The following is a 19,948-nucleotide window of genomic DNA, read 5'->3' as shown; positions in this document are numbered from 1 at the left end:
AGAGCTACTTACCAGCGGAATTATGACTATAGTGTATGTGAGATCAAATAAAAATTTGATTGTTTCTTTTAAAAAATCCTTAAATAGAGATGTAGTACAATAAAGTAGCTAGTGAAGGAATGGAGTTAAAACTCTTAAATTAAACACAAATAATGTAATCCAACTTTGAGTTAGTATACACTCTGACAATATAAGTTCAATGGGTAATAACAAGTTATTTGTGTTGTTTAAGCATGAGTCTCCTCGCTTAAATCCTTCATTTGTATTGTTTACTGTTATGGGAGGAAATTAGAAATTGTTAAATGTTTGTAATTATAGTGGCTTAATAACAAATTTCAAAGTGCATATTGTTGTTACAAGAAAGAGGGTGAATTAATTCTTAATGAGATTAGCAAATGTTTGTACCAACAGGACATATAGTCTATTTTCACCTATATGAAAATTGAGGTGGTGCCGCTTCGAGCAAAAATTTAAAGATTTGATCTTGTAAATATTCATGAATTTGAATTAGCACATGATCGTAAATGTGCTAAAGTATAATATTGGATTGTTTCGCTACTTACTAATATTATGTGTGTGATACTTCCGATTTAACAAAAGGAGTTGTGGTCCTAATCTTACCAATATCTTCATCAAACTTTAAGGTATTTACACTAACGAAAAGTTAAGTCTAGTAAGATACTTTTCGATATGCGTGATATTACGAGACATATTACAAACTAATGAGGGATTGTTAGGATAGTTGTAATATAAAGGGAAAGTTCTCACATTGGTGGGAGAAACCATCTTTTATGTCCTTTTAAGGTCTAACTCATTTAGTCTATTTAATAAAGTAAGTCTACTTATATATATTTAATATATATCTAAATGACTTGGACTTGGGGCTTGAGCACGGATCGGATCGGATCGGATCGGATCTTTAATTAAATTTAAAGATTTATTTTTTCGTAATTAATTTTGAACAAATAGTTCATTTAATATTTAATATTTAAATTTTAAATGAAACAAAAAGTTTTGTATATTCAGATAAGGAGCAACAAAAGTTTTGTCTTTTTAAAAAGGAAGCAACTAAAAGTTGTGATTGTTCAGAAACTCTTTCATGAAAAGTCATTTGTTCAAGAAAGAACATGACTATTATGAAAAGTCATTTGTTCATGGAAGAACGTGACTGTTATGAAAATGCATCTCTTAAGTTCTATAAATACGAAGCATTCCCAGAAATAGCGTATTCAATTGCATATATTGGATCATACAAAATCTCTTACATTACTAATATCATGAATTTTCGTGTATTAGTAATACACACATCAATACAATAGAATATATAATGAATAGGCTAAAAAGTGTACCAAACAAGATATTGTTAGAAATCGTTCGATAGAGTGTATTAGAAGAAATAATGCATGCATTAATTTGTATATTAATGGGGTTATTTTGTAAGGTGTATAACAATAATGTTAAATAAAGTATATTAATAATATTTGTATTAATTATGTTTGCATTAATTATAAAGAGATTAAAGTACATCCTTCAATTTTAGAGGTTAAAGCTAAATCTTGAGGATCAATACAACTTTAATCTTTGTATTATTAAAAAAACATATCTAAACTATCATTTTTTTCGCAAATTTTATATCATAATTATCAACGTCATATCTCTATCTGAACTATCACCTACTGTAAATAAAAAATTGCCACGTAGGGAAGGTTTAGGGATAGTGTATTAAAAGTGACAAAGTAGTTTGTTAATTAGGTAGGAGTCCTCCAAGTTTTAAATATTAGGTAGAAGTGACAAATATATAATTAATATTAATGAAATTAAAAAATCTTTCCTCAACAGCCCCAAACTTTTAACTTTTACACTTTTACCCTATATTTTTTACCTCAAAATACCTAAAATTTCACTAATATATTGTCACGACCCGATTTATCAAGTCATGATGGCACCTACTATAACCCACCAGTAGGTAAGCCAACCCGTAACCNTTTCTCACCACCTGCAGCGTCTTCAACAACGGGCTTGAAGGACAACTACCAAGTCTTCAACGAGGCTGAAGTATGCTTCTCAATTCCCTTCTGCTTCTTTTTCTTCATCCTCATCATTCTTAATTTGTAAGCATATATGTGGTTTATGAGAAGATCTATCAAGAAAATTTTGTGAAAATGGATACCAAATTTTTTTGAACTTTTTGCATTGCATTGGTTCTGTTTGATCTTGAAATTAACTCAAAAGAGCATTATTGATAAGTATAAAAATTACTTTGTGTCCATTCTTCAGCTAGGTTTATTAAATCTAATTTGATTATTTCTGCCAACAACTTTCAAAGTTGTCTGGACAACTGCTGAAGTTGTTTGTAGAAATAAATAAACATCTCTGTCAGATATAGAAATTGTCTAACAGTCTGTAGCTATCGGACAATTATAGAAGTTGTCCAACAATTGTCTGTAGTTATCGGACGATTATAGAAGTTGTCCCAACAACTACTGCAGTTGTTTGACAGTTGTGTTCAGTTGTTGGTCAACGGATTAGTTTTTAGGAAAAGTAATATAATTGTGGGCAAAGTATTAATTGTTGAAATAAATAATTGAAGAATTATAGCAGTCTCCAAAGCTACTAAACTTTTATGCGAATTGTTGATAGTTGTGAGGTAATTAAATAGATGTAAAACAAGTAATCAATGTTCTTTTGCAATTTTGCAGTTCTTTGATGAATGTCTTACTTGTGATGTCTCCAGGTATTGTTTCCCTCCATGGAAGACCATATAATAATAGGAGTTGATTTACATGGTGAATGGGTGGAGAATCCTACTCGTTATACTTGGCGTTCGAAGGGCCGAGAGACAGTACCGATAAAGATAAGCGAGAATGTTACGTACGATGAATTGGTTGACATCATTGTTTCTAGGTTTGAATTAGATTGTGATAAAAATGATCTCTCTATTAGTTACATGCTTGGCTTTATTGAAAAGCAAAAAGGAGCTCCTTCTAGGATAAGAAACGATCTTGATTTGCGATTTTTTTTGGATGATCAAAGTAGGCCAATTTTAAGGATATCTGTGGTTGAGAAGATTATAGAGACTACAAATTCAGTTGTAAATGATGAAGAGCATCATGTTACAATGGATATTCCTATAAATGAGGAAGCTTCACTACATTCGATATCAACACAAGGTAGCAGCTACACAGATGATGACGGCACAGATTTTTATAAGGGTAAAATTTTCAAGGACAAGCAAGAATTAACTAAATTGTTGAAGCTTGCTTCCGTGAAGAAAGATCAAAGATTCAAATCTGTGAAGAGTTCTAAAGATGTGTATTGTGCTAGATGTGTAGATCAGAATTGTGATTGGTGGTTGCGAGCTAGAAAACTTAAAAGTTGTAATAGATTTGAAATTACAAAGTATCACAACATTCACTCATGTGGGGTACAACACCTTACAAGTCATCATCCACATGCCTCAGCAGATGTTATTGCAGAATACATACAACCTAATTACTTGAATGGAAAAGGTCCCTCCACAAAAGACATAAAAAATAGAGTGCAAGCAGATTTGGGCTGCAAGATTAGTTACTGGAAGTGTTGGAAAAGCAGTGAGATAGCAAAGGCTATGATAAGAGGGACACCGGAGCACGGATATGCAGTTCTAGATGGTTATCGTCATATGCTTATGACTATAAATGAAGGAAGCAAGACATCGTTAAAGCTTGATGACAAGGGAAGGTTCAAATATTTTTTTGCATCTTATGGAGCTTGGATTAGGGGGTTTGTGCATATGAGAAAAGTTTTAGCCGTTGATGGAACATTCTTAAGAGGTCGTTACGATGGAGTTTTGTTGTCTGCTGTCGCACAGGATACAGAAAATCATGTTTTTCCTGTTGCATTTTGTGTAGTAGATAAGGAATGTGATGCCGCATATGAGTACTTTTTTGAGAAATTGTTGGACATAGTCCCTGATACTTCAGAGTTGTGCATTATTTCTGATAGGCATCCAAGCATAGAAAAAACACTATCAAAATTTTACTCTGAAGCATACCATGGATGTTGCACGAGGCATCTTGGTGAAAATGCCCGTAAAAATTTTCATTGTGGAGCTTTTCTTGGACATTATTACCATGCAACAAAAGCATATCGGAGAGATGTGTTCCATGACCATTTTGAACAAATCCGAATTATCAATGCGGAGGTCGCTGATTATCTTGAGAATGTTGGGTTTCACAAATGGAGTAGAGCATATTTTCCAGGAAACAGGTAAACTTTCTTACTAGTTCAAACATAAATATTGCAGGTCTCTAACAATTGTTGTAGTTGTTGGAATAATTAGTATAGTTGTTCGAACAATTATTGTAGTTGTTGGGACAATTATTATAATCGTTGGAACAATTATTATAGTTGTTGGACAACTTTCATAGTTGTTTCAACAGCTGCAGAAGTTGTGGGACATTAAAAATAGTTGTTTTCAAAACTATAATAGTTATTAAAAATCTGCAATAGTTTGTATTTTAATTTTTGATATTTTTGAATTTTTATATTTCAGATATGATGTATTGACCTCAAATATTGCTGAGTCTGTTAATGCAATGTTCAATGAAGCAAGAGAATTTCCCATTATTGCCTTGTTCAATGATATAAGCAAGAGATGGTCGGAAAAATTTCATGAGAGAAGAATGGCATACGCCAAGTTAAAAACCACCTTCGTTCCTTCAGCTGAAACTAAAATAATGGCTAATAAGAATCTGGGAAATAAATTATTGGTCCATCAAATTGATGAAGACACCTTCAGCGTCACCGCGGACAATGGAATCGCAATGGTCCATCTTCGAAGTAAAATATGTTTGTGTCGAGAGCTTGACTTGGATAAAATACCCTGTCAACATGCTATGGCTGCGCTCAGACACAAATTTGGAGATGAATATGGCAAGATGATTTATGAGTACTCTTCTCCGTATTATAAGGTAGAGTCATATATACTTGCATATGCAGATCCAATCTATCCAGTGCCAGCTGAAGAATTTTGGAATCTTCCTCTGGAAATTTTAGAGAGAGTAATACCTCCACCTGAAAAGAAAACTAAACTGGGAAGGAAGCGGCTGAAACGAGTACCTACTATAGGAGAAGTGGTTTCAAAGAAAAGAAATAAATGCTCTCTATGTAAACGATTTGGCCACAAAAAAACTTCATGTCCTACGAGATCGAATGAAGTTGCAGGAACAAGTAATGGTGTAGTTTCATGAGTTATTATCGTATGCATAACATGTATTTACAGATGCTATGATTAGTTCAAACAATTATGTAGTTAAGATTTTTATTAGATGTATACCAACAACTTCAAAAGTTGTTGGACAACGAATACAGTTGAAGGGTCAAGTTTTTCAATTAACTGCACATTATTAAACAACTTCTTTAGTTTTTCCAACAACTTTTTAATTGTCCAACGTCTTCTCACAGTTGTCCAACAACTTCGCATAGTTGTCTAACAACTCTAATAGTTGTTGGGACAATTTTTATAATTATTAAGATTACTTCGCATTGATATTGAAGATCAATAGAGTTATTTTGTGAATTATTAAGTATAAACTAAGTCGTTTAACAATAATTGAAGATCGATCGAGTTATTTTGTGAATTATAAGTATAAACTAAGTCGTTTAGTAAAAATTAAAGATCAATAGAGTTATTTTGTGAATTATTAAGTATAAACTAAGTAATTTAACAATAATTGAAGATCGATCGAGTTATTTTGTCAATTATTAAGTATAAACTAAGTCGTTTAACAATAATTGAAGATCGATCGAGTTATTTTGTGAACTATTAGTATAAACTAAGTCGTTTAGTAAAAATTAAAGATCAATCGAGTTATTTTGTAAATTCTAAAGTATAAACTAAGTTGTTTAGTAAAAATTAATGATTGATCGAGTTATTTTGTGGATTATAAGTATAAACTAAGTCGTTTAGTAAAAGTTAAAGATCGATTGAGTTATTTTGTGAATCATTAAGTATAAACTACGTAATTTTGTGCAAAACAACTAAAGAATTGGAGGAACAACTAAACCAGTTGCAGGAACAACTAAACTAGTTGTAGAAACAATTGAGCCAGTTGTACGAACAACTGAAGTAGTTGTAGGAACAATTGAACCAGTTGTACGAACAACTGAAGCACTTACAGGGACAATTGAAGCAGTTGTAGAGACAATTAAAGTAGCTGATAACAAAAACACAAAATACTGAAATAATTACATAAAAAATAACACAATAATTTCATTGATCCAAATGTTTTGTCAATGAAGTACAAAAATCAACTTTGTACACAACTACTCTCTCAATTCCTTCTCAAGCACAGCAACAACATATTTCATCCTAAAATTATCCACCTCATTGTCGTTAAGGCAGCTCATATCTGTCCCAGTAAGCAAGTGATCAATAAAAACACAGGCATATGGTCCACATGCCGCACGAGAATTGTTACTTGGCACATTCTTTAGACGCTCATATGACCATGCATCATTCAAAAAAATTTCAGACAAATGATTGAACATCTCGCTCTGCTTGAGTAGTTTGGGCCACAATTCGAGAATGGGTTGAATCAATGTAAGAAAAGTCGGCTCATCACACATATGAATATTGCAATCATAAACTTGAATCATGCCCTTCTCCATCAAAAATTCAAGTGCAATAAAGTGTGTATTCTTTATGTTCATCACGGTGTAAATTCTTTTTGCTCCATTCCACTTTCGGCCATATGGATAGGGCATTTCACCCTTACAGTACTTGAGTATGTCACCGTCCATCTCAAACGATGTGAGTGCCTCATGCATTGGTGGAGCACCATCCACTAAACTCTTCTCTCTCAAGTTGTTGTACTGATCATACAAGGTGTTGTAGAAATTTAGATCTAAAATAAGATCTGTTTGGTCATAGTGCTTGGGATACCAAATCTGTCTCTTGCGCATAAGGGACAAGATCTCATCAGCATGCTGCCAAAATAAAGTTGAGAGTCAATTCAATATCAATAAATTATTGTATAAATTAAAAATATAGTAGTATTTACCTTGCACTCGAACAAAAAATATGGATAAGTCATGCTCACCAAGTCCTGATAATTAAATCTACCATTCAAATACATTTTTCTTTCCTCTTCTTTTTTGCTAATGAAGACACTAAAGATCTCTCTTTTCTCCACATCAAGAGGTTTGTACAAATTCACTTCCAATCTACTCTTCATTACATTTTTGGCTTTGGAAATCATGGCCAACCTTCTTTTTAACGCAGGAGTATAAGGAGATTTTCTTGCATAGCTCGGATATATAGTCCTCTTTGATTGCTGCCCATCCAACTTTGTTGACAAAGATTTTACTTCATTCAAAAGAGTTTCATACTTATCACAACATGTTTCACATTTACAGCAACAATCAATATTGAAGGCATTCACATTTGTTGTTTTTATCACACCAGGGGTATCTTCTCCCCTACCAAGATCAGCTAAATATGATTCATCTCTTCCTACTCCACCAAAAGATCTACAAGTATCTAAACTAATCTGGCCATCACCGTCTCTCTCAACTCCATAATTTCTCGCAACACTATTCTCTCCACCAATTATCTCAAGACCTTCTTCAACAACAGTTATATTCAATTTTATAGCTGTTACAAGTGCCAACTCTTCTTTCAAAGCATCAATTTTTGGATCCGAACTATCTTCATATGACTCAATATCTTGAACATAAATTTGTTCCTTCTCTATGTTTGTTGGAAAAAGAAAAGGGTGAACAACCTGATTTTGCATCTGCATTTTTAAAAAAAAAATTATTCATAATTTAAAAACAACTGAATCAGCTAAGTTGTATGTTTACAACTTTTACTGTTGTTGGACAACTTGAATAGTTGACGGAACAACAAGTTCAGTTGTCCAATAATTACACTACTTGTTTAACTTTTGCATAACACAACTACTAATATTATGTAGATATAATCTTACTTGTTCTTTTGTCTGATAAATAGGATCAATATTTGTCTTGTAAGCAGGTGTTCCAGCCATCCATTTAATCATTCTTGGAATTGATTTTTCAGGTGAAGAATCCTTGGCCAATCGTTGAAGTGCCGGAATAGCTTCAAACGCCCAACCCTACAATATAACATTAAAAATAGCTTAGTATAGATAATAAAGTCAAATAATAATTTAACTAAAAATTATAAAATAAAAACATCAATTTAATTACTTACGGCGAACGCCCACGGACATCCATGAAGATTATATTGAGATTTGGTTGAATCTAGCTCTTTCAAAAGATAGCTAATGATAAGATCAAAGCTAACTCGACCCCATGGATATGAATTGAACACACTTTTTTTGGACGCCATCTTTAGCCAATGAGTTTCTATCTTCTTTTCTGCACTTTTTGAACACAATACACAATGCAAAAACCAAACCATACTAATAGCAAGCTTTTGCTTTTTGGTTAAGCATGGATCACTCATCTTTTCTATGAGTACAGCAGCATTTGCAGATTGACCCACCAGATCAACCAAAATTTCACCTTCTTTTCCAATTTTCGCTAATTCTTGACTTAGAGGAGGTAGGGAATGACACCGAAGTCCAGTCATAATAGCGAATTCATTAATGCCAAAACAAAGAGGCAAACCATTATAATCAATCCAAACCTCTTTTTTCTTTTCAGAAAATATACGACGAAGACAAAGGCCATGTACTAACTTCATTGGAAGTTGTACTGCTACAGATTGATCCAACTTCAAAAAGTGACCAAAACAAGATTTTTTAAAATCATTTTCAATTTTTTGTGCGATTAAAATCTTTCTAAACTCAACAAATTGAGCTCCAAAACCAACTCTCGCATTGATGCTTGAATCATAAGACCCAGACACACTCAAGTGGGTCTTAAACTTATACTTATCATTGGAAATGATTTTAACATAATTTGGAGAGGATTCAATACCTTCTTCTTCACTTGATTTTTCGTTGCTATTTTCATCACTTTTTTCTTCACCTGATAGGTCACTGTTATTCTTACTATTTTTTTCCATTTTACTAGATTGATCGTCGCTACTTTGATCACTTTTTTCTTCTCCAAATGGTTGTCCACCGATACTTTGAAGTGTTGTGGTACCTCTTTTTCTAGTAGCAGTTAAGCTCTCAGCATTTTCTTTAGCATTTGGATTGGATGAAGATGTTCCAGTTCTCCTCCTCTTATATTAAAGCATTATAACTACACTAAAATAGTTAAAAGTTAGTAAATAGTAAGAAATTAACTGAATAGAATCAACAGAAAAGGAGCAATAGTGGTACATTATAGATCAATAATTAAATTATTTGTCCTACAACTAATCAGTTGACCAACAATTAAACACAATTGTCTAACAACTGCAGTAGTTGTTGAGACAACTTCTGAATCGTCGGACAACTACAGGAAGTTGTTGGACAATTTCTGTATTAACAAAAATATAAAGTTATTTCTATAAACAACTTCAGTAGTTGTCCAAACAACTACTTAAGTTGTTGGCTGAAACAACTAAATTGAATTCACTAAACCCAACTGAAGAATGGACACAAAATATTTTTTATACTTATCAAAAATGCTCTTTTGAATTAATTTCAAGTTCAAACGGAATAAATATAATGTAAAAAAACAAAAAAATATAATAGCAAGATGATGATGATTTTCTTCTTTATTAAACCCTAATCTTATCCTTTGAAATAGAAAAGAGAAGAAAGTTTACCTTGTATTAGAAGCTACTGATTGAAAAGAAAAACACAACAAACTCAAAAAACTCAAAGAAGATTTGATGATTTTGAAGATGAAGAAGAAATTTTTTTTTTTTTGAAAAGTCCCGTTCTTGGATCCCTTCCAACTTTCCCCTGTAACTTCAGTTTTAAAAAGAAAATTGAATAAGTTAAAAGGTTTTTTCCATTCTTAATATGCTTCACAATTTAAAATAAAGTCTCCTAAGTTTTAAAAAATACTAATTTGATCCAATATATTAATTAAGAGTTAAATTAAATTGAGGAAGAGATGAAGAGCCCCACTTGTCCCTTTTTTTTAATTGGAGACTTGTGAGACATTCTTACCTCATTTTCTCGAAGGTTTATCTATTTTAAACTCATTAGTGTAGTGTGTGCGCTAAATTGGTTGAGGAGGCAGCTATGGTGGTGTTGGGAGTGGTTGTTTCTCCACAGGCACAGCATATCCTCCTTTCAATTCCAACGAAAATTCCTCCTCAATATTGTACAAGGCGTAAAGCTTTGATATTTACTTCTTCTCTGTTTTCCTCTTTCATATATACATCTCATCACTCTCCTGCTACTGCTTTCCAAATCGAAATGCCTCAACAAGAAGAAGATAGACTCGTTCATCTCTTTCAGGTAAATTAAATACAAGAAGAAAACCCAATAACTGACTCTCTCTCAGTGTGTTGTAGATTCCGTTTCAATTTATTTGTCTGATTTTGACTTGGCTTCGAATATACCTAATTTTGTAACATGGAAAATTGAAATAGAGTAATTAGCTTCTTTATTCTTTACCTAGACTAACTTCTTGTGTTACCGGCTGCTATCTTCAATTCAGTGGCGCATATACAAGAAATCATGTGTTTGCCTCTACTAGGATTTGAAGTTGAGACCTATACTTATTGACTTAGGTATGGCCCAAATGCAGAAAATATTGGCTGTTTTATTGTTCAAATATTATTGAAGAATATGTGAAAATAACCATTTCCTTTAATTGGAGTAGAAACCTGGAACAATTCGATAAAGGACCATTTTTTAATTTGAAGAGTCAAGAATGTGTTATATCCCTATATCAAGTAAATGTTGTTCCCATCGTTCCAATATATAACACTCTTTTTAGTTGAACATTCGGAAAATATTTGCACTATTCTATTTTTAGACAACTTTCAACAATTCAAATTTAGTAAACTTCAGTGTAAAGATTTCTCCATCAAACTAACTTTTAAATAAATACTATGTACTTTCGTTATAACTAATATAATATTATACACTCCTTTCATATAGAGAGGAATTAATGAGTATCAATTTCCCTCCCTTCTTTAAGCTTACAAAGTTAATCCCCAGACCATTTACTACTGTATGGAAAGTGAAGACTGAAAATTGGATGTCTTGAAGTAAGAAGTCATTATATACTAACCGAACTTTGTGACTCACATATCTTCATTGTATAATGTTGGAAGTGAACTCTTGATAGTTGTGACTTGTACGCTTACTTTGCAGTCGTTGTTAATCTAGTCAAAATCTTCTTGTATCTGAAAGACGTGTGTCTCGTGTTACTGAATAGATGGTGTAGAAAGGAATTTGTGCATTATTCTGAAGACCTTGAATTGGACATCTAAGTGGACAGATCACAAATACATTGAACAATAAGATCCTCCTAAGCCATTTTGCAGTAGTATGTTAGTTCACACAAAGCTAATATGGTTTAGTATCAGTAAGAATGCCATAAATCAGACCTACGAGAAATTTAAATGTTTCTTAATGAGGTCATGAATAAATCATCCAAAAATCTTCACAACAATAATAAGACGAAATTATCATTTTTGTCTTATCATGTTTATTGATTGGTGAGTTTATCTGTTCAAAATGTAGTAACAGAACTGATGATGCAAATGCAGGAAACTTCCCCTTCTGTTGTTTTCATTAAGGACCTTGAGTTGGCTAAAGGCTCCAATGACTCTACTAAGGTGCTTGCCGACGATGAGAATGCAAAAGTGGAAGGGACAGGTTCGGGCTTCATTTGGGATAAGTTTGGTCACATTGTACGATTGTTCGACTCTATGGATTACAAATTTGCAATGAATATCCGAATTTTCCATGTTAATTGGATGAACTCTCTGCTGCTTATCTCAAGAAAGTTAAATGCTTGATGTCAGACTTGAATTAAGATTCCATTGGTTTTTTGTTTCCCGCCTCCAATATTTTCACACAGTTGAAATTCGGTTGTCTCATTCAAATTTCTGACCCTGCTTCAAATCTTGCTTCGAAATTTTCTGTAAATTTGTTTCAGTACTGACCTAACACAGTGTACTTATAATTCTAAAATCAGACAGTTTGCTGAGCATGGGGCATGATTATTTTGGGTTTATTGCAGGTAACCAATTACCATGTCATTGCTAAATTAGCTACTGATAACATTGGATTGCAGCGTTGTAAGGTTTTTCTGCATTCCTGGTGTTTTATATCCCTTTGTTTTCAGTTCTTATTTGTATATTCAACAGGACTGCTCCATTTCAGGTAATTCTAATTTTAAAGGTTTCCTTTTCAGGTTTCTTTAGTGAATGCTAAAGGAGAAAGCATAGTTAAGGATGCGAAGATCGTAGGTGTTGATCCAGCATATGATCTGGCCGTTCTCAAGGTGTTAAATCGATATTTTACTTAATAATGTTGTCAATTTCCATTTTGTTTACTAATTTATTTTCTATACTGGTAGCTTTAGACTGGTAATTATAACTATCCAAATTTCTCCTTATAGATAGATTGGTTAGTTGAAGTACACTATGACAAACAGAACATAATCTAACTCCTTCCATTCTATTTTATATGACAATATTTGAATGGCCACGGATGTTGAGATATTAATTTTGGTTTATATATTATATTAGCTATTGTGGAACAAAATATTAAAAGGTTTGATGGAGAAAACATCATATCAAAGTGTTAAATTTGAACAATTAAACGAATTTGAGCCATTGAATTGTGAAAGTTGTGTGGAAATGGATTGGTATAAAACGTTTGAAATGTTTAAAAATGGGAAGACTGTCATATAACTTGGAAAGATGGCACTTCTACCTTAGGAATAGAGACACAAAGAGAACTGCGAGCAAATAGCACACCTTTCAAGAGTATCAATACCGTCACATGAATCGTAAATGCATGAATGTGATGTACAGTCGCCATCAACCTATTATGGTGAAATTATTGGGGATCAATTTCATACAAATTTTAAGCACGTACCTAAATAAGAAAGGCACTATTCGCCTGTCTCAGAAAATTATATACAAGGTCTTCTAGTTTCAGTCTATATATGAGGATTCGTCATGAATTAGCAAGTTTTACATCGGCTGCCAGCATGTTGCAACCCCTCCTCCGTTATCTGGGTTTAGGACTGGCAATATGAGCAAGCTCACACAGACGAAGTTAGTATGTTTATTTTGAGCGTATTGCTTTCCAAGTAGTATTTTGACCTTTATATGTAAGTGAGTATATAAAGAACATTTAATATTATTATTTACTTATATATTTAACCTATTTTTCACTTTTATTTCCTTTTTTGGTATGATGATGACATGAGTTAGATTTTAAATGAGGAGATATGACTAGTGAGGATTCATATAGCCAACCCCGATTTGTTTTGACAGAGGGGTTGTTTGTTGTTGTCATACCGTTCCGACACCCCCGCATACTCCAAAATCTCAATTGGTATCTGTCATTGCTTCTCTCCTTTTAACAAAAAAGCAATTTAATAGAGACAAGTGAAAACACTTAGATTCGATCTAATGAAAATGAAATGTTAAACGAGAATGGGTATTAAACATGAAGAAAAAAAACTATGTGCAAAATAAAGTTGTCTAACAACATTCGATATCTATAAAAGTTGGTCAGTTAAAGAGTCCCCTGGGTTTGATTGTCTCCTATCCTACTGCAGGTTGATATTGAAGGTGTTGAAGTAAAACCAGTCTCTGTTGGTACCTCTCGCGGCCTACGTGTAGGTCAAAGTTGTTTTGCCATTGGAAATCCCTATGGATTTGAAAACACTCTCACAACTGGGGTAATATATTTCTACAGTTTATTTATAAGTTAAGAAATATACCCGTGTGGAGACTCATTTTATGGTTTCATTTCCAGGGAAGAGCGTTTCTAGCATTTATTTTTCATGCATTTCTGTTAAACTTACTCAGTATATAACTTGTAATCTTGATTTCCTTTGAGGATACTAAATGTTTCCATTTCTATTGAACGGCAGCTCTCTCCTTTTACTGTATATAGCTTTTCATTTGATATAAACAAAGAAAATATTCTATTCAGCTCATACTCTCAATATCCTAAAAATGCTTTAAACTATCGACTCTCCATAATTCAGTCATACCTAGGCCAAAGGGAACCAAAATCATGAAACTGCTGAAGTTTATAAATTAATTTAATTTGCTCATGTTTCTCCATGCCATAGAGAAAGGAAAAAAAAAACAATTATTCATAGGGAATAAAGATAGTTAATAAGTTACTATTGTTTATTTGATTACCTCAAATGTTACAGGTAGTTAGTGGATTAGGCAGGGAAATACCTGCACCAAATGGAGCTGCCATTAAAGGAGCTATTCAAACAGATGCTGCAATTAATGCAGGTAAACATTATTCTTTAGTTTTCCTGTATAAGATATGATCACTTGTGAGAAAATTATGGTGAATAGCACAAGTAGGGGTGTCAAAAGGGTTGGGTTAATAAATTGGTGGCCAAAAGTTACTTGGGCATAACCCAACCGGCTCAATTCTTACTAAGTTTTCGTTTCATTGCTTGTTCTTTTATAATTTTTTAGTACATAATATAACTTATCTTTTTTTTAAAAAAAATTATGGCTCTATAGAACATATCAATTATAAAGATTGTGTTTTGAAAATATTTTGACAAGATTTCTCAGGGTCAATTTAGGCTTCAGATGAAGCAGAACTTCTTGATGGGCTGAAATGAGTTGAGTTAATAAATGATTAGCCCAAACTTGGATGGGTTGAGCGGGTCATGTTTTCAAGGGCTAATCTGTCACCCTAAGCACAACAGTCACCTCTTCATGATGTACTGTTTGAGTAGGATGTAACACATTGTTTAGAGAGCAGAGCCAGTTAAATGGTTGTTTATCTGGTTTACATGAGGATGCCGACAAGGTTGAATGCCAGTTTGATTTAAGGGATGAAGTTCAATTTCTAACTGCAGAAATTGTCAAAGTAGAATACTTTTACCTGATTAGAACTCATAATTCATCAAGTTATGCATGTCAAGATTTAGTTTGACTTATAGTTACTTATGCAGGGAATTCAGGTGGTCCGTTGATTGACTCATCTGGTCATGTAATTGGTGTAAATACAGCAACATTCACCCTCAGAGGTAAGAATGATTGCTTGATATTCTTCTTTTTTCTCTTTCTTATTGGTGATCCCTCGTTTAAGGTTTTCCCTTTCAAATACGTTTTTACATGAATGCTGGCAGGTCTGCATCTGCTGGTTCATCGCTTGCTGACATTATTAAATGCTTGTTGCTTCTTATCTTTACACAGAACATGTTGATTCTTCTGCTCTAGGTTGACCAGGATAGAAGTAAAAGCATTGGTGTTCATCATATTCTCATTTTTCAAATTTTAACTGTTTAAATTCTGCATCACATGGAATCATCAAGCATCTTACCCGTATCCTAAGCCAACGTATTAGGTAACTGTTGAATTTTTGTGGCCTGGTAGGATCTAGCTCTGTCCTCCCCTTCGGGAAAATGTATTTGCTTTTCCCTCTACCCTAATACTGCAGAACATATGCACAATCTTTTATCCATTGCCATTTATATACTTTTTTATGTCAAACTTCGTATACAATTAACATAACTTCTTATTATTTGGCATTAACGTTTCGGCTATCTAAAAGCTTGTTACGGATTGTGCTTTGCATAACAAGGTGTAAAAGATGTGCATTTTATCATTAATCCCTCAGAAGGATCAGAGGTTATTCCTTTCTAAGAGTTTGTCAAGAATAGAGCTGAATTAGCATAGAACAGTAGAAATTTAGAAGCTTACTAATCCTAGTGACTGCTCGGGAATTTCGCTAATCTGGCTGCATCCATAGTTACATGATCAAAATTATAGTCGTAGTTTGGTAAAATTTAAATTTATTTAATTAGAAATGTGGTATATCAAGCTTGGTTTCTAGGTTAGAAAATTGGATTGGCTTAGATTATAATCCAAGCCTAATCACAAGGTTAAGAGCCTATGCCTATTACAAAAGCTGTAGTTCACCATCCCTAATGGCCTATGATGAAGTATGTAGAAGCCTACTTAGCACACAATTCTAGAATGATTAACATATTTACTATTGAATCTTAATTAGCCTACAGGTTACGTCATTTTGTGATTTTACTAAAGGACCTTTAGCCTTCGTTGCTCACTCTCCAAAAATGTTGTCACACCCGTATCGGTTCCTCCAATAATCCACTACTTTTGGAGGATTTAACACGCACCCTGCAGCATTCTTGAAGAATCCGAGCAACATAGCCTTAAGTCGCGTCCTGCAAAATCGTGTGATCTGAAAGAAATTAAAGCTCACACTTATTTGATGCTGTAGAGTTGGACAGGTGAATCTGTAATAGTCATTTCAGTTACTTGATCTTTAATGAGCATCTACTTTTCTTGCTGCTTCACAGGAGTTTAATACTCTCTGGTGACCTAGTCTTCATAAATATTTTATATATACAGAAACTTAGTGATCAGAAAAGGATGAAATCTGAGGAAATTTCTAATTGCTTTTGAGATTTCTTTCATGTTGCAGGCTCGGGTATGTCCTCGGGGGTTAACTTTGCCATACCGATTGACACAGTTGTACGGACCATACCTTACCTGATCGTTTATGGAACAAGTTACAAAGACAGATATTGAATATCTGTAATCAGAAAGTTACTTGAAGGAAGGTCAGGCCAAAGCATAAGGAAGGAAGCTCACTCATAAGCGAATTCCGAGCTATAGCTCTTAGCGCTTGTGATACATATTTCATCATGTAGATAATTCTTGACTATAAATATTCCATGATCCAACATTAACAATTTTTCATCTCTTTGAGTGGTACCTTTGATCCTTAATGCAGCTTTAGTTTGTTCATTGGATGGTATTAACTTGACAAAAAAGGCTTCCTTTTAGAGCTGGGAAAAGACCATGTTATTAACTGCTACTCTTGTAGCTTTCACAATTCATTTTTCTTATGTGGAAAAGAAAAACATGAACCAAACACTGTATTCAATATTATGTTTTGTGTGAAGAGAACCAACTGAACATTGTGTAACTTATGCTAAATTCTATGGGAAGATTACTTTCCTCCATTTAACCAAACAATGTATAAAGTCATGCTAGTTCTAATACATGGGTAACTCCTCTCTAACCACCAACAAAACGACCCACTTTTTACCAAAAGAACCAAAAAAAAAAAAAAACCTCTTATCAAAGGTCAAAATTAACTGGACACAGATCAGTGAAGTAATAAATTGTCATATGCATCATTGACACTCCTTGCCGACTGGTCTACCAACTGTTTCGCTTACACTGGTCATCAAAACATATTTTTTCTTATAACTGAGATATCCCCGAGGACTAATGGTGCATGCTTTGAAACTCGGTGGATAATGGACCTGTCCTACGATCTTTCTCCACTTACACATCAACAGTTCCCCCTAACAAGATTCAAACTTGTGAAGTGTACTTATCCACATCACGTGTTGCTTTCTTACTACTAGAAAGCCCCAGGGCCTAGTCGTCGAAATTGGAACTTTATAATGGATCAGGGGCAGGGGTATCATGGTAGGAGGAAACCATCCATAAGGAACATTAGAGAGAGGAATGCAGCAGAAAATGACAAGTTTATCGATGACAGACTCATCAGCTTCTTCCTAGAAGAGTAAAACATATGATAATATAACACCAGTAAAGTTCACACTTGAAAATGAAATAATCAATTGTCACGATGAATCAAACAGGGAAGATGTTCATCCAATTGGATCAAGTTTATCGCCACGAATAATTAAGACTTTTGCTCCCCAAGCGACATTAGGGACAACTGTTCGTCAATAGAACAATCCACATGACATGTTTTCCGGCATAAGGAAGGGATTAAAATGAGACCAAGAACTCGCTGTTCCATTGGAGAAGGGGCAGATCTTCTAGTGCTACGGTACTCGACTGCATCTTGAAGAATTATGTTTCCTTGCTTATCAATACAATAAAATGTACCTAGAAAGAACCTTCCATCACTTATACCAACCAGCATTCGTCGATATAGTAGCTTCTTGACATGAGAGACATATTTTGAATTATTTGTCTCTAACTGATTTGAGCTTCCAACTTCAGATAGGTATGTCTCTAGTTCCTTGGTGCTCATTTTAGTCCAGTTTAGATCAATGAAGAAAATTTGCCGTACAATTGTGTAATTGTAGCTACAGCATATGCTAAGACAAACAATTAAACCATCAACTCCTCTTCCCTGCAGAAAGTTAAGACAGGGAATTAATCAGGTAAATTTTGATAACCATGGTGTCCAGACCGCTCTTGGGCGATATATTCACCCCTTTGATTCGTGAAAATCCATGAAGATACATTAAAGGGAAAGCACTCAAAGCAAACTCTCAAACAGAAGATCTTTTGCTAATTTCTCCTCCCCTCTCCTCTCCCCACAGTGAAATAGAACAAGTGATAGCAGTGGAGAAATGAACCCAGTATATATAAAAGAAAATCAAGAAAATTGTGATATCCTGGATGTGGGTGTGAACAAGAAAAAGAAGAATCTTCTTAGTCTTTGCACTAATGCTTGAACAAGGATATTTATAAGGCATAATACATAAATTTACCCTTTAACTTGGCCTCATTTCATATTTATGCCCTCCAACTTTAGGTGTACACAAATAATTAATTAAACTCGTATAAAGTTGAACAAGTAGACACAAGAGGAGTATGTGGCATAATACATGTAGGACACCACGTAGGACGCAATTGTCATGTAGGATAACATGTAGGACACGTAGGTAATTCTTGAATTAAATTTCAGCAAGTTTATGTGTTCTAGCATATTATATGTGTTCTAGCATAAACGATTTGGTTATTTATTATTCATGTAAGCAGTAAGATCCTGCTATGCTTTCGCTGTGCATATAGTTTTTCAACAATTGTTATCAGAGTCACGCTTCCATCTAAATGTATAAGCTAAAACTCTACACACTAAATCATCTACTATATAACTAAATAGACATCATAAACGAATATATGATCTGTTAAAATTGAGCAAATATTTATTCTATAATAAATATTATTTCTTAACATATGGTTAATAGAATATATCCCAACATAAGTATCTATTGTGCACACTGAAAATTGGATGGCATAAATGTGAGCTAAGACCAAATTAAGGGCATACTTATGTATTATGTCTATTTATAATAAAGGAACACCTATCGCAGAATAAGATACTCAGCTCCACAGCACATAGAGATTAGCACACTTTCGGGCAGAACATAGAATAGTAGAAGATCCAACGTGCAGAATACAGCGACCATTATAAAGTCACAATTTAGAAACGATATAATACTCATTTCCTAAGTGTCTTTCAGAAACAGCCTCTCTACCTCCACGAGTTATAGGCATAAGCTCTGCGGACACTCTAGCCTCCACACAGACAACCACTTACGGGACTACAATGGGTTTGTTTTTGTTGTATAATATACTCATTCCACTAAAATGCAAATAAAGATGAGAAATGTGGTCAATATCACAAAGAATAAAGAAATTCACAAATTGAGATTTGTCTATTAAAAGGATCGAATTGCATATACCGTCAAGATACTCAATTTGGGGGTTAATCTACCAGATAAATCATATAAGCTAAACTCATCTCCTTGAAAAAACATCATTAATGGCTATTATGACAATCCCAACAATAAATTCTTAAATAAACACATTCAAGTTGAAGGATTGAAAACTATATTTAAGGTTGAATCCCAAAACCCTACCCCCAATATCTCAATAAAATTAGTAGTAGAAAGTAATTAGCAAGAGAAGAAGAATTTCAGGGCTACCCTTGCATAAAAGTTTAATTTTGCAAAATTCTCGAGGAAATGAAGCACCAAAATATGTGCAGAACCCGCTATTACAATCTCACTTTTCTTTGCTTCAGCTTATGGCCCTCTCTCATATTTGTATAGG

General features: G+C 33.6%; 2 protein-coding genes across 2 annotated transcripts; one reads left to right on the top strand and one right to left on the bottom strand.

Annotated features, from left to right (window-relative positions):
• Positions 1-10,116: 10,116 nt before the first annotated feature.
• On the top strand, positions 10,117-17,026 carry LOC125842475 (protease Do-like 5, chloroplastic). The gene is made up of 8 exons (XM_049521776.1): positions 10,117-10,370; positions 11,633-11,776; positions 12,109-12,171; positions 12,283-12,372; positions 13,663-13,785; positions 14,272-14,359; positions 15,040-15,114; positions 16,539-17,026. Exons 1-8 carry the CDS (start codon positions 10,152-10,154, stop codon positions 16,643-16,645), a joined length of 909 nt encoding a protein of 302 aa, XP_049377733.1. The 5' UTR covers positions 10,117-10,151; the 3' UTR covers positions 16,646-17,026.
• A 583-nt stretch (positions 17,027-17,609) lies between these two features.
• On the bottom strand, positions 17,610-19,948 carry LOC125842476 (uncharacterized). Its single transcript, XM_049521777.1, has 2 exons — positions 19,822-19,948; positions 17,610-18,236 (listed from the first exon to the last, which is right to left on the bottom strand). Exon 2 carries the CDS (start codon positions 18,132-18,134, stop codon positions 17,778-17,780), a length of 357 nt encoding a protein of 118 aa, XP_049377734.1. The 5' UTR covers positions 18,135-18,236; positions 19,822-19,948; the 3' UTR covers positions 17,610-17,777.

Source organism: Solanum stenotomum, chromosome 10 (genome assembly GCF_019186545.1).
Source record: "Solanum stenotomum isolate F172 chromosome 10, ASM1918654v1, whole genome shotgun sequence".
Lineage (NCBI taxonomy): Eukaryota > Viridiplantae > Streptophyta > Magnoliopsida > Solanales > Solanaceae > Solanum > Solanum stenotomum.
This window is presented reverse-complemented; position numbering and strand designations above follow the sequence as displayed.

What these genes read in the sequence shown, in the direction of transcription:
- LOC125842475 (XM_049521776.1), top strand. Translation starts at nt 10,152, where the DNA reads ATGGTGGTGTTGGGAGTGGTTGTTTCTCCACAGGCACAGCATATCCTC. An exon ending in AAAACACTCTCACAACTGGG is followed by an intron (nt 13,786 to 14,271) that starts GTAATATATTTC and finishes CAAATGTTACAG; the next exon opens with GTAGTTAGTGGATTAGGCAG. An exon ending in AGCAACATTCACCCTCAGAG is followed by an intron (nt 15,115 to 16,538) that starts GTAAGAATGATT and finishes TTCATGTTGCAG; the next exon opens with GCTCGGGTATGTCCTCGGGG.
- LOC125842476 (XM_049521777.1), bottom strand. Translation starts at nt 18,134, where the DNA reads ATGAGCACCAAGGAACTAGAGACATACCTATCTGAAGTTGGAAGCTCA.